The 15,463-nt window shown below is 42.2% G+C and overlaps 1 protein-coding gene and 1 pseudogene across 1 annotated transcript; both read right to left on the bottom strand.

Moving 5' to 3' along the window:
* Positions 1–1,750: 1,750 nt before the first annotated feature.
* On the bottom strand, positions 1,751–14,354 carry DBR1 (debranching RNA lariats 1). The gene is made up of 8 exons (XM_061596403.1): positions 13,988–14,354; positions 11,207–11,331; positions 9,862–9,942; positions 8,174–8,259; positions 6,605–6,829; positions 5,687–5,767; positions 4,847–4,992; positions 1,751–3,175 (listed from the first exon to the last, which is right to left on the bottom strand). Exons 1-8 carry the CDS (start codon positions 14,215–14,217, stop codon positions 2,500–2,502), a joined length of 1,650 nt encoding a protein of 549 aa, XP_061452387.1. The 5' UTR covers positions 14,218–14,354; the 3' UTR covers positions 1,751–2,499.
* Positions 7,432–7,546, bottom strand: LOC133371075 (5S ribosomal RNA; annotated as a pseudogene).
* Positions 14,355–15,463: the final 1,109 nt, after the last annotated feature.

Genomic DNA, 15,463 nt, shown 5'->3' with positions numbered 1-15,463 from the left:
TAAATTATACATAAAAAACCAAACGCCATTTCTGTAAGCAAAAGGAAAAAACTAGGGTTGCAATCCAATTCAATAAATAAAGAAGGGGCCCCAGACTCTACACTGCTATTTTTTTAAAGTAAGCCTCTAGTCCTCCTAGAAAGCTATGAAGCAAAATGTACAGTTACCCTTCTAAGTAATTGCTGTCATATAAGCCAGACTGGCTAAGCCCACCTTATGTGTTTTCAATGAGTGAAGTCAGAGTTTTGATTGCTAAAAGCGTTGTTTGGACAACAGGCAACAGGAATTCCTGGAGTCCTAAAGAGCTACTGTTTCCCCCTCCCCCTTTTTGTGTACTTTTCCTGCTTGCTTTATTTTCTAATAGTGCTTGGGATCTCTGTAGTTTACACTTCCTTTTTATATAGCAACCAGGATGCATCTTTCCTGTGCTGGATTTGTCTAAGTTCAGATACTCCCAAGAAGTCATTTTCTGCAAATACTCCTATACAGTTAAGTGCAGGTGGATGTTAAAGAATCCTCTCCCCCAATAGCAAATGAAATGTTAAAACTTTGCAAAGAGGTTTAGGCATGTCTGCTGCTCTGCAGAAACTGATGTCCAGGCACTCATTCACTGTATAGTTAACTTATAGTACAATGGTCTACATGTCTACTTCCAAAGTTTCTTTGTATATAATGGGGCTTAAGCCAGGAAGTGGGTACAGGATGGCAGCTTTGGTTTTGGTTTAGGATTGGCACTGGGGAAAACAGGGTTATGCCTTTAACAGCTGTATCTCCACAATCAGGACTAGCAGGACATAGCTGACTTCCTAAGGTAAACCTGAAATTGTCAGGGGGTGGGGGAGGGAACCAGCTACAAATGCCCCTAATTTTGTGTTATGTCATGCCCTGCAGGGAAGCCATGTTGTGATATACTATGCCCCCCAGGAAAGACATGTTGTGATTGGCACTCTCAGCACTCTTCCAAAATTCAAAAATGTGCTTCCTGGTCCAAAAAGATTGGTGACCCTTGATCTATATTCATTTGAACTATGCATAAATGTTTTTGCATGTTGTTCCTCTTGCATTTGATGGCCTTCTACTCACATATGTACTTGGCAGAGTCTATAAAATGAGGAGGGGCAGTTTTTGGTGTACAAAAAAATTATTGCAATTTAAAGGAGCTGCTTCCTGTAGCCAGTTATTGTTGCTGTTTTTTAAATCTAATGGATTCAGATATAATACATCCCGCAGATGACAAAGTAGACTCCAGCATACAAAACTTCCACAATAAACCCTTTAAAGTGGCACAAGACACTAGGTTATCTTTGTTGCAATAGATTGCTACCCCTCTGGAACCTGTCATTAAGATGACAGCTATTTGATTAACTTCTGCATCTGGAGAACAAAGTTCTCTGTTTTTGGCATGCATAAAATGTTCTCCCCAGGGACATTATGGTTAACAGCTTTGCAACAGGCCAGGATTTCAAACTCTGGCTTACTGTCATGGCTAGTTCCAAAACTGGTAACATAGTTTCCTGGCTCACTCAGGCAAAATGCAGAACTATGATGAGAGACTCCCTGGTTTAATCGTAGCTTGGGGAAAAGGGGCTTCATGTCCAAGCAAAAGGCTATGGTATATCTCAACTGCATTAGACAAACTATGATTGTCTGAAATGGTTCACTATGTAAGACTTAAATCAATGTTACATATCTGGGCACATAAATGCAAAGACGTCATTATTCCTTTCACACAGCAGAACAGAACACTAGGGCAGTGCAAAAGAATTTATTTACAGACACACAGGCCATGCTGGAGAATCATGGCATTAAAAGAAATTCCAAGCTTCAGTTTCCTTTCTGACATGCTCAACTCATCATGAGATGAATTTGCTTTCCCAATTTCATGCGGTATTATTTCAAACACACCCTCAACATGGTTGACAGATGGAATTTTGTACACGAGACAGCCTATTAGTTTCTGAGGTTAAGACGGCATACACCAGGGATGAGCCTTCCGGGTATTGTTGGACTCCAACTCCCATCAGCCCCAGCCAGCATGTCCAATGGTCAGGGACGATGGGAGTTGTAGTCCCAACAACATCCAGAGGGCCAAATGTTCCCCATCCTCAGATCTGGATCGAACTGCTGTGGATGGGTGAGTGGGGGACCTTAAGTAGTAAAGAAGTTTAATCTCTTTTATTCTTCTCTATCTTATTCAAAAATATCCTTTCCCAACCCAGTTAAAAAGTAAACAAGTATCTCTTTGTCTGGAAAGCCTCCATAAAAGAACACAGCAGGCTTTGCATTAGCTTCTGAATCTCAAAGTGTTTTCTACCAAAGCAATTATTTGTCCCCCCAATAAAAATATTTGATCCAATATGAAAAGTACTATTAAAAAAATAAGGCTTGTTGTAATTAAAATATCAAAACTGGGTCAGATTGCAAAATTCCCCCAAACCACCAAAGGTTATATAGAAATAGCAATACAAGATCCTGCCTATGATGTCAAAGGGGGGGTTCTCATTCCACTTCCTCTTCATCTTTGGAAGCATAGATAGCCTGGTTCCGCCTTTTAATTCTCTTGGGGCCACCCTTTCCTTCTTCACTTGTGTCACTTATCCGCTTCAAGGGCTTCTCACTGGGGCTGAGTTCTTCTGTGGGGTTTCCGTCACTTGATTTCTCCAGTTCATCTCTAGCAACATCCACAGTATCATTTGGCGACACAGTCATAGAATCTGGCATGATCCTGAAGTCAGAAAACATTGTAGAGACATTAGATGGATGGTCGGGTGACGGGTCCACTGAGCAGCTGTCTGGCTCTTCATCACCACTGTCTTCATCCAGTATTATTTCATCAGGGTTGATAGATGACGACAAACCAGAAATGTCTGTGTTGTAGTCACTGGGTTCCTCTGCTGATCCAGTACTGTCTATCTCCTCCTCTTCCTCCTCATCTCTTTGCCCCAGCATGTCCTCTCTCAATTGCTGGATTCTACCATTAATGTCCACGAGGCCAAACCGGGCACAGAACTCTGTTGTCTGGGGACTGATCTGATGAATGGGTTCTGTACGTGGCTGGGATTGGCTTGAGTTATAACAAGGAACCGTAGCGCTGAAGTTATGTGGAACCTGGAGGTCATGGTTCGCCTCCTCCAAAACCTGCTTGATGTCTTCTTCCGTAACACTGTAGTCCCATCTACAAGAAGCCAAACACAGGGAGGTTCAAATTAAGACTACCCACCTACCTGCACCTTTTTACCTGAGGACAGATGAAAGGAAGAGCTTCTTCACACAGAGTATTAACTAATGTATGGAAGTCCAGAGGTGGTAACGGCCATTAGCTGCAACGGCTTTAAAAGGGGATTAGGCAAATTCATGGAGGGTAAGGTCTATTAGTGGGTAAGATGACTATATGCTGTCTTCAAGTTCATAGGCAATACGCCTCGGAATACCAATTACTGGGGACCATGAGCAGGAGAGTGCTGTTGCACTCACGTCCTGCTTGTGGGCTTCCCAGAGGCATGTGGTTGGCCACTGTGGAAAACCACATGCTGAACTAGAAAAACCTTTGATCCAACAGGGCTCTTCTCAACTTTTCTTTTGTGATTTAGGTGTAAAGGTTGCGATTTGCTAAGGGAGTTGAGAGTAGTTAGGATACCTCTCATAGAGCTACAATTCCCAGCTCCCTTAGCAAACTACAGATTTTTTGGGAAGAAGCCACGGCTATTAAAGTGGGCTAAGAGTGCTTTAAATGTATGGTGTGGATGTGACTAATATCTCTCCCATCCATGCCAGCTGAAAGTTTTTGAAAGAGAAAATGGGACAGATATTCAGAGATCTGGTGGAAAATGAGATTTGGTGCCAAATTACACTGCATGATCGGATACTAGAATGCCAGCAAGATATGTGCCCCTTCTTTGCCCAGTACAAATTCTGGCCATGAGGACACATGGCAAGAATTAAAAGAGCCAATCCTTCTTTGATGACCTCAGAGTTGGCCTACTGCAGCACACCCTATGAGGGACGGCCTTGAAGCCCATTTAGAAGCACTGCTTCCGAATGATGTTGCCAGGCTGTTGACAGTGACCTGCTATTTGGAGCACACAATTCCAGTGTTATTTAATCTGCACTGTATTGTTACTTAATCTGTTGTTTCCCAAGCCCAATCCAAAATGCTAGTTGTTGCCTTTAAAGTCCCACGTCTTCCCCAACTTGATGCCTTCCGAAGAGTTTAGACTACAATTCCCATAGACTCTGGCCAACATGGCCAATGGTCAGGGATGAAGGGAGATGTAGTCTGACAACATCTGAAGAGCACTTGGTTGGAGAAGGATGCCCTACGCTATTTGGGTCCCAGACAGCAGAAGGACTGCCTGTTCCCATAAGACTGTGCCCAGCAAAGTTCTTCTGGGAAGGCCCTGCTCTGTGTCCCATCACTGCCTCAAGTGTGCTTGGCGAGTAGACAGGACAGGCTCTTCTTACTGGTGGCACCCAGGTTCTGGATCTCTCCCCTGTGCCCCCTAGAGTCTCGTTTTGCCCCTTCCTGACCCTAGCCTTCAGAAGGATTGTTAAAATGTTTTGTTTAGGTGTGCCTTTTGTGGTGCCTCTCTCCAAGGTTCTGCTTATACTGCTGCCATTTTTAGTAATTTACAGCACAATCAATAACTACTCCAAAGGAAGTCCTTCTGAATTCAATGGGGCTTACTCCCAGTTGAGTAGGGTTACGATTGCAGCCTTTGTTTGTTTTTAAACTGACCGTATTGTTCCTGCTTCGTTGTGTTAGTGAGACGCTGGAGGGGGCATAAGGGGTCAAACAATGGCAAATGAATATAACATACATAAAAATATACAAGCCAACTCTACGTACTTTGCATGGAGTCCATTGTTTTCAGGCATATTCCAGGAATTTGGAGACACGTTAACAAGATCATCAGTTGCTTTGAGAACAGCAATCCATTCAGGGTCATATTCAAGGCAGTCGGGTGCACTGGGGTCATGCTCGATCTCTACAATCTTAGAAAGCAATGGGAAATTAGGAAGACCTTTTTGCCCTCTCTAACAGAGAAGACTTAGCTGTGAATATAAGGCACTGTCACCACAGATATAACTGGCATTTGATCTTGCTACAGGCCCTGCCCTCCCTGTGGAAGGACCACGATACACTACATCTGAAGCTCAGCTGTAAAATGGGGTGGGGAACATTTTTCAGCCCAAGGACCACAGTCCTCATGGGCCACCTTCTGGGGGCTGCATGTCAGTGGGGCATGGCACCAGGGGGAAAGTGGCAGAGCAATGGATGTGACTCTTACCTTTGTACCGTCGGCCACACAGTGTCAGATGTTCATCTGCACACCTTCTCTTTCTCACACATCCCTCTTCATCCTCCAAGAGGCATTATTACAGTTCAAGGACACATCTCAGCCAGTCAGAAGCACTCAAGGAGGCTAGTGAGGGTGTGGTCTGGGAGAATTCCAAGGGCCAAATAGAGAGGCCTGGAGGGCCACATCTGGCCACTGGGCCTAAGGTTCTTCACCCCGCTCTAAAAGATTTATTAGACCACATCAGGAATTAAACTCTCAATCTTTCTCTCTCTCTCACACACACAAGTGGTTGACTGACCACCTTTTCCCTTTTCCAGAAGAATCTAAACACCATTGTACCTTACACCGGATACCTATACCAAACAAAAAACACCAAATTACCTCACCTGTAGGAAGTCTCTGTGTGGCAGACATTTATCCAAGGCCAGAAATTTTGTTGCCTTGGGCTGCTGCCCACTGTCATTGGCCTAGAGAGCAAAGATAAAAACATAACTGGAAATTGCAATATTTTTTTGCTATGCAACAAAGACTGATTTGATTTATATATATAAACATATGAAGCTGCCTTTTCCAAGTCAGGCCATTGGTCCATCTAACCCAGTACTATTTGCTCGGACTGCAGCAGCTCTCTGTGGTCTTAGGTGCAAGTCTTTCCCATCTCATGATACCTGATCCCCTGACCAGAGATGCCAGGGATCAAACTAGGAAAGCATGAATTCACAGATAGCCAGCTATCTTCCATATACTCTGCACAGAGATATGCTCCCTTCCAAAAGCACCAGAGGTTTCCTTGTCTTTCTAAGAACTCTTTATCACTCATTTCACTTTCACTTTTCCAGAAATCTTAACAGCGCAAAGAAGTGTGCAAAGGATATCATTACATGGTGTGCTCTCCAGTTTTGTCCACCTCTATGATTTCAAGAAGAATTCACTATGGGCTATTTATTAAACAAACAGAGGTAAATATTGATGTAGTTGACCAATTGTCTTAACTTCAATAAATGACAAAAAGGCAAACCCTCCTCTTTTTTTTGCACTGATTTTAACCAGTGATTTCAAAAAACTACACTATCTTTTGGTTTCTTAGAATTCCCACACAACACTGGGTACAAGGTACAATCTAATTCTGTTTGTTAGCTTGAAAATAGAATTCATTTTGAAAATACTAGCATGCATCAATTTTCCTCCACTAAATCCTCTCTGGTGCTCCAGCCTTCATTTAAAAAAAATGCAAACAAACTAACAAAAGCATAATTGCACACATAAACCTCAATAGATGGAAACAAAACACTCCACTTCTTTACCTCGTGCTGCATTAAAGCAGCAAACTTAACGTGCAAGTGTGCCGAGAACCAGTAGGTTGGTTTCAAGTGCTCTAGAAGCTCTGAAGCAGCAGGGCTTCCCAAAGTGTTGTTCTCCACTTCTTGGCGGAAAAAGGATTTCTTCTTAAGCAGCAGTTTCTTGTTTCCATAATGATATATACTTCTTGGCCAGTCATGGGATATAAATACATCCATAGGCTGCTCTAGCTGTTAAACGAAAAATGAAAGCAACACAAATGAGACGCAACTGCCGCTGTTGCAAACAGAGGAATAATAATAAATGGCGTTAATAAATATTTAGCAAAGAGGCAAAAATATTAAATCTGACTATCCTAAATAAGATCAGTAGTTACAAAGCAAGCCCCCTCACCCTGGGCCCAGCACTGGCTTGTGGCCACTAGCCACATATTACAAGCTGGCAACCCTGTATGATCTCCAGATGTATCAGAAGTAACATCTAGCCAGAGAAAGGAAGACTTTTCAGTGACTGCACCCAAATTCTAGAATTCCCTTCCCAAAGAGTGTTGGTAAGGTCTTTGGCATTTGATCATTTTCACAAACTTCGGTTGACGGACTTTATTTATTTATTTCAGAGATTTCTTACTTACTCTTCACCACAAAGACCCAGAGTGGGTGATAACCATATAATTGTATATTAAAATCCAATAAAACAATTTAAAACAAACTTTGTTGTTAAATGCCTTCAAGTTGATTACAACTTATGGCGACGCTATGAATCTTTTTCGATATATTCATAGGGTTTTCATGGTAAGAGGTATTCAGAGGTGATTTACCATTGCCTTCCTCTAAGCCTACGGCACCCAGTATTCCCACACAGTCTCCCATCCAAGTATTAGGCCTGACCCTGCTTAGCTTCCGAGATCAGATGAGATCAGGCGTGTTTAGGGTAATATGGCCGTAAGCTTTTAAAACAAACTAAAGAATGTAAATTATGAGATGGTCCCACAAAAGTCACACAAATCTTAACTGTCAAAGAGGTGAATTTTCAGCAAATGACAAAATATATAATGAAGATACTTGTTCTTCTAAGTATTGTCTTTTAGTTTTGCTTTTGTGTTTACTTTTGTTAGCCATTTTAAATACTTTGGAAAGTCAGGATATAAATATTTTAAATACATCAGTCAATTCACTGGGAGCCAGTGAGACTTCCTGGTGTTTCTGCAGCTTTAATGCAACAGGGATGAACTCTCATCCCTATACCCAGCGATGTAACTAGAGGCGCTGTAAGTAGGAACAGCATAAAACCAATTTTAAAAAGGGAATTAAGACTTTTCAAAGGTTATTAAAAGGTGCAAAAAATTAAAAGGATGGTGCCAGAAAGCTCGTTGGCAGAAAGATTAACAAGGGAGGTGCCACACAAACCTCTCTGGGGAGATCATTTCACAGCTGGGATTCTGCCACTAAGAAAGCCCTCTACCTCATAGCGCCACCCACTTTATCTCAGATGGTGGTGAGGGGTACTCAGAGTGGGGCATATGAAGAAGATCTTGATGTATGAGCAGGTTGACATGGAACTGGATATACACTAACCTGCTTGAGCTTGAAGACTTCAATGTTTCTTACATGGTAGACACTTCTTATAGTTTGTTGGTTGTAAGGTGGATACTCAAAATGACCTGAAACAAATTAAGAAAACATTTAACTGAAACACTGACAATGATGAAGACTTGCTAATTGGCTCTGATCTCCTGAAAGATCAGGATTGTGGAAGAGATGGTATATTCAACCTGTTCTGAGAGATCACAATGCTCTGAGAGACATCACAAGAATGCTACCAATACAGATTCAAGGATCTAGTGATGACTAATAAAGCCCTATACAACCCGAGATCTAAAACCTTCAAGGAGTGTCTCCCCCTTTAATAGCTTGCTCATGCTTTAAGATCTTCAGGTGAGGTACTGTTTGGCGTCCCACCACTATAACGAATCTCTTATGTAGTGACCTAGGAGAAGACCTTCTGCGCAGTAATGCTTCAGTTGTGGAATGCTCTCTACTCAGTGGTACAGTTGGTGCCATCTGTTGATGCAACCTGAAAGGATGTTCATTCACTCAGGCATTTGGTCATTGGTCATCTGTGTCATAGGATGTAGCCATGCTAGTTTTGATATCTGCTTTATTTATATACTTCATTTGCCCTCATTCTATTGTATTGATAGATGTTATTGTTCTTAAATTGAATGTATTGTACCCCACCTTGATATCGCTTGCAACAAGAGGCTTGCTAAAAATATATTATAAATATAATATTAATATTTATATAAAGTTATATTAAATTATAATATTAATATAAATTTATATTATAACTAATAGAATATTATGTTATTATAATTTATATTTATTAATACAAATTAATAAGCATAGCAAGGAATGAAAACTCTTCCCATTTCATTCAATAGATATCTGGCTTTAGCAACATCAATGGAGTAAAGACCACACAACTTTATTCTGACAACAACTCTGAGAGGCAAGTTCTTTCCATTATCCAGTGAAAACTCAGTACTTTGATGAACACGGATCTGAACAGAGGCCCTTTGTTGATTGTGAAGTGATGAAACAGAAAACCAGTAGAAAATGTCCTCAGAAAGATGCAGAAAAAACTAGACGGACATTCATATCCGTATTTCTTCTATTTGTATCTTATGCTTGCCTCAGAAAAGTCAGAGTAACATTTTGGCCTCACAACAACTCTTTGAGGTAGACTATGGCAAGAAATAATTTGCTCCAGGCCTCCTAGCTAAGTTTTTCAGTCAAGTGAAGATTTATTAATGGGTTTCCCATGTGCAAGCAAAATACTTAATCCATTCCACCACATTGGTTCTCTTCAGCACTGCTGCATTGCAGGGATACTCAGGCCCAGTTCTGATGTACCAATAAACTAGGGTTTCCCATTAAAAGAACACACTGTGATGAGTCTTCAGCTCACCCATTCCATTTTCCACTCCATCAAGCAAGCATGAAGATCAAAAATGCCTACTCTCAGTTTTGAATAAGATGCAGTTCACCATTACATCTGAACTCAGAACACTGTGGTTTATTTTAACTCTGGCTAGCTCAAACACACCAAGGTCAAACCATGGTTTCAGATCCTGATTTAGTAACCATGGCCTCAGAATTGCCTAAGCACCACAGGCAACCCACTTTAGTGCAAGGAGCACAACAGGCAAAATAAATCCAGATTTAAAGCACAAGTCTGCCACATTGCACCATCCTAGACATACCCTTTCTATAATCATGAGATTTGAAGATGCCAGACAGTCCACCAATTCTCACCCCACGGTATTTTACTACTCCAGCATAACCTGAAATAGGAAGAAAGCACATGGAACAGCATAAGAACTTCAATAGAGTCTGTGAAAACTACCATCAGTACATACATTTACCACCAAAGCATCCATCTCATTCAGAGGCTGTCTATCATTCCCTGGTAGCCATTCGCCAGCTCTCCTCCTTTAACCACAATCACAAACCATCCAACTCAGCTGTTACCTGATCTCAGCTACATTGATTTTTTTACTGCGACATCCCATGTTAGTATCACACATTCCTTCAGGCTTGAAAAGTAATCATTACAGCTGCTCAATGCCCCTTCCCCCCTCCAGCTCCATTCCCTTCTTCCCCTTCATCACTAGCATAAAGTAAAGTATGGCTTTGTTGCTCAGTGTTAGCCTCTTGAGGGTGTCTAGCCCCATAAATGGTGTTAAACAGCTTTAAATGGCAATGGCTTTAAATGAAAAAGCATGCTTAGCTTAGCATTGCCCAAAACAGGACAAAACAGATTGGGAATGGTTTGGATGTTCCTTCTTCTGGCCTCCAAGGCAAGGATGGGGAACAAGTGCCCCTCCAGATGTTGGTGGACTCCAGCTCACATCAGGCCCAGCCACACGGCAACAGCCAGGAATGATGTAAGTTATATAGTCTAATAACATTCAGAGGGCTAGAAAGAGAAGCCTAAGCTCCTTAGCTCAGGGCTGCCCAACACAATATATAGTTGGAATGCACGTGCAGCATGAACTCTACCATCTCTTACTTCTGTTGGCCTTTGGAGGCGCAGAGAGAGGGAGAGTAGGAGCACACCATATTGGGCAAGTGAAGTCTCCATGGAGGGGCCTGCCCAGGGACAATTGTTACTTAACCTTAAGAATGCTTTCCATATCCCCACTTCACCCCCATATCCTGGCAAAGAACCTCCTCATCAGAGAAGAATTATGCATTTTGTAAAGTGCATAGTGATAAGAGTGTGGTTTTGGCCATATGTTCAATGATCAGCAGTTCCCCATAGGGGTCACAGAAGGTCAGAAAAAAGCATATGCAACACAACTGGACCCAGATCCTTTGCTGTTACTACACTGAAAACGTTTCAGAACAACAGCACAAGCTATAAAAGCTTACAATGAAAACTGTTCAGGCCAGCAACATGATCTGAAAGCAAGACTATGCTATGCTTAATTTTTGAAGGAAAAAATGGATTCCCACTATAACACTGAGCTTGAATCTAAATCCTCAACTCTATGCATGTGTATCAAGTGTTCTAAGGTATCAAAACAGGAAGTGAAATATTAATACCAAGATAGTAGATGTTTGGTGCCACCCATCCGCCATATGGTAGCTCTTGCAGATGATTGGAGGCTTCATGGTTGCCCCCAATAAAGATGGTCAGGACAGGAGCCTTCTTCTCTCCAGAATAATACCTAGAATAGAGTTAAAAGCCCAGGTTGTTAGTCACAGGTATTACGGATCCAACATCTTCATCTTTCCTGCTCAGAGGAAGCCAAGCACTAACAAACCCATTGGATAGTTGGAATAGGGGGAAGCGGAGGAGGGGGGAAGCGGAGGAGGGGGGAAGCGGAGGAGGGGGGAAGGAGAGACCCTGGGTTCCATCTAGATGGGTGGTTACCTGAGTGGGGTTCCACTGCCTTCACTACCCTACTTATGTCTCTCTGAGGAGAGATGAGATTTACAACTACCACCTCTTCAAGTAAGTAGAATAGGTCAGTTAGTCTCGTTATTTTTTGGTTGTGTCTGATCTCCCTTGTATGTCTTACCTAAATCCCTGGTTGGATGTGGGTTTTGAGGAATTGTTTGCTGCTATTAATTGTGCACTTATATTTTATTAATAAAGATACTTCTTATTTACCTTTGTGTGTTCATTGAGCGAGAACAGTTTGGTTCTGAATCCAGCACCTTGACCACTGACCACAAACTACCAAGAGTGTGTTTTGGCTTTACCAGAGGCTTCTGGACAAGGAGTGCCTGTTTGACTCTTGTCTTTAGGAATCCTTGGTTTACCTATGTCTGGGCTCTGGGTTTCCTCTAACTCAGAGTGAGAACCAGTTGGAGGGGTGGTGGCAAGGTTCTACCTGGCAAGGTTGGTGTTGGTTTGCGCTGCCTTGGCAAGGGGGAAATTGGGTTCCGGATCAATTACCCAGGGTGGGGAATTGGGTCCAAGGCATGTACCTGGCACCCATGGGGTGGAGGTCATGACATGGGGGAGGGGGAAAGTCATATTTCAAAAAATCCATGCTGGCTATAGTATACAGCCACTCTTGTGGCTGTATAATAAAAGAGGCCAGGAGGCGTGGGGAACAATACATTGTTGCATAACCTAACCACCAAATTTAAAAATTCTATCTACATATCAGTTCCCAGCTGTTTTCTTTTCCAGCAGCATTTCATACTATCAGTGTTTCAATGTAACCTTCAAGCACAAAAATTCATAGTGGAAAAGGGAATGCCTCTGAAAATGTTTAGGGTTTATATATTAAACCAAGTGAGGTAGCACAGTATGAGAGCCAAAGTCATCATTTATTATTTATTTATTTATTAGATTTATATCCTGCCCTTCCTCCTAGAAGGAGCCCAGAGCGGCAAACAAAAACATTAAAAACATGTTAAACAAAAGACTTTGAAACATATTTTTAAAAAATCTTTAAAAACATATTAAAACAAAGCATCTTTAAAAAACATCTTTTTTTAAAAAACAGCTTTAAAAACATCTTAAAAAGTAACTCCAAAACAGACGTACACTGGGATAAGTTCTCTACCTAAAAGGCTTGTTGAAAGAGGAAGGTCTTCAGCAGGAGCCGAAAAGATAACAGAGATGGTGCCTGTCTAATATTTAAGGGGAGGGAATTCCAAAGGGTAGGTGCTGCAACACTAAAGGTTCACTTCCTATGTTGTGCAGAAAGGACCTCCTGATAAGATGGTATCTGCAGGGGGCCCTCACCCGCAAAACGCAGTGATGGACTGGGTATGTATGGGGGAAGACGATTTTTCAGGTATTCTGGTCCCAAGCTGCACAGGGCTTTGTACACCAAAACCAGAACCTTGAACTTGGCCAAAAACACATGAACCACCCTGCTGGTGGTGAACCACTCCTATTTATTAGGAGTATTTATACACTTCCTACTAACCAAAGTTCTTGAGATGGCTTACAATAGCTATTCATCATTTTTTAAAATCCCCCTTTAAAGCTATCAAAGTTAGCTCACATCTTGTGGCAGAGAAATCAAGTTTAATTTTGTGCCATGTGAAGAAATACTTCCTTTTTTCTGTCCTGAATCTCCCACCCTTCAGCTTCATTGGATGACCCTGCGGTTTTAGTATTACAAGAGGGAAAGACTTTTCTCCCCCCCAACATGTCTATACAACTCTATCACATTCCCCCTTACTCATTTTTTTCTAAACCAGATAACCCTTTACAACAAAGGTGGGGACCCTCCCTCGGCCAGCCTGGCCTATGGTCAGGGATGATAGGAGACAAGCCAGTGTGGTGTACTGGTTTGAGGATCATACTAGGACCCGGAAGACCAGGGTTCAAATCCTCACTCAGGTTTGAAACTCACTGGGTGACCTTGGGCCAGTCACTATCTCTCAGCCTAACCTACCTCACAGGGTTGTTGTGAGGGTAAGGAGAAAACATGTACAACACCTTGAGCTCCTTAGATGAAAGGTGGGATATAAGTGTAATAATAAATTAAAACAAAAGAAAACATCTGCCAGGCCACCAGTTTCCCCTTACTGCTTTACACCGTAAACTTTCCTCCTGGGGGAGTTGCTCCAGCCCCCAAAAGGCATAGTACCGGGCTCAAAGTCTACCTGAAAGTCACAATACTAGTCTTCTGTAGTATGCGCAACACAAACTCATGTGTATGCCTTAAGTAACTATCCCTATACGCACACATCCCTATACGCCAAATAAATAAAAACCTTGCTGACTCCTAGCAAGCGAGCTTGCACTCTGCACGCGCTCAGAGGTACTCTATTACTTAGCACGCTCGCTCCTCCCCAGCATTCAAAACGGGTTCAATTGCGGAACTGCAACTGAAGCTTCTATGGGCCACTCACCGCGCGAAGCCTCCCAAGCAGCGATATTTAGCGGGCACCGCCATGCAGCGAAGGTCTCCTGCGTTACGGACGGCCTGGAAGTCTCCGGCGCAGAGGAGCAAATCCGGCAGCGCCTGCCCGTGGCGCTGTTCGAGCAACTGGATGGTCTCGTACATCTTGTCAAGAGCACCATGGCAGCAACCAGCCACCGCCACCTTCATCTTCCAGCCTCTACGCATGCGCCCTGGCATCAAGCCGGCCTTTGAAGCGCATGCGCCCTCAGAGAGGCAAACTTCGACCGTTGTTTGTCCGCATCCTGAGACGGTCGACGTTTCCTACCGCTTCTGCCCATGCGCGTAGAATGGGAGCTGGGAGAGAGGCCGCTCTCGTCTTCTCTCTCTCGCTGATTAGAAAGGAGGCTGCCGGGACTCTGCGCTAAAATGTGCAAACATTCCGCAGAATGATTTTGTAAACTTCAGGGGGTGGGCGGAATCAAGCATCAGAATCGTCGTCAGGATGCAGGCTTTCTCCTTACGTCTGGTCTTATGGGGACCAAAATATTTTTGTTCATCTCATTTGTTATTATTTTTATCATCATATTATCAATACCATTATTAATGTTTATTTTTATTATTAATGTAATTATTATAATATCTGTGTAATAATTAGGGATGGGTGAGAAATTCAAACCAGTTCACATTTCAAGCCGAATCTATCAAATTTGCACTTTCTGAAACAATATGAGAACCAAAACACAGCCATCCTTCGGAATTCACACTTGCTTGAATTGTACAATGCAGTTCGCCAACCAAACAATGTTTACAAACATGTGTTAGGGGCAAAGTGTGCATAAAATTGAATGTATGAGTGAAGATAACAAAAAAATGCATTATATGATGAGAAATTGCAGGCAAAAATGTGTACATTAGTCACAACTGCTGACAAAAAATTGTTTGTTAGGAGAAATTCACACTAAAGTGCTGGAGAAATTTCATGGGATTTTTTTTCAAAAAAATTGGAAATTGCTGCAGAAATGTGAAGGGCTGAATTTAAGATTGGAAAAATGAGAAAGGGAAAGAACTGAAACTGACAGAACTTTCCATCCCTATTAACAATATAGCCAAGATAATTTTACTTACTCATCCTTAAGGGGAGGGAGTGTCATCGATTATTTTATAATAATATAAGGTTCCTGCACTGTTTAATCAAAATAAATTCTATTGTGTTCAGTGGGGCTTACTTCTTAGTGTGTGTAACTGCAGTCTAAGATGTCTTTAATCAGATGACAGCTGTAATTTCTCCCACAAATATTTTTGTTATGTGCCTTCAAGTCGATTACAATTTATGGCGACCCTATGAATCAGCGACCTCCAATAGCATCTGCTATAAACCACCCTGTTCAGATCTTGTAAGTTCAGGTCGGTGGCTTCCTTTATGGAATCACTCCATTTCTTGTTTGGCCTTCCTCGTTTTCTACTCCCTTCTGTTTTTCCCAGC

The sequence above is a fragment of the Rhineura floridana genome, chromosome 15 (assembly GCF_030035675.1).
Source record: "Rhineura floridana isolate rRhiFlo1 chromosome 15, rRhiFlo1.hap2, whole genome shotgun sequence".
Taxonomy (NCBI): Eukaryota; Metazoa; Chordata; class Lepidosauria; order Squamata; family Rhineuridae; genus Rhineura; species Rhineura floridana.
This window is presented reverse-complemented; position numbering and strand designations above follow the sequence as displayed.

What these genes read in the sequence shown, in the direction of transcription:
- DBR1 (XM_061596403.1), bottom strand. Translation starts at nt 14,217, where the DNA reads ATGCCAGGGCGCATGCGTAGAGGCTGGAAGATGAAGGTGGCGGTGGCT. An exon ending in AAGTCTTCAAGCTCAAGCAG is followed by an intron (nt 6,830 to 8,173) that starts GTTAGTGTATAT and finishes TTCGTTTAACAG; the next exon opens with CTAGAGCAGCCTATGGATGT. An exon ending in CACACAGAGACTTCCTACAG is followed by an intron (nt 4,993 to 5,686) that starts GTGAGGTAATTT and finishes TTGCTTTCTAAG; the next exon opens with ATTGTAGAGATCGAGCATGA.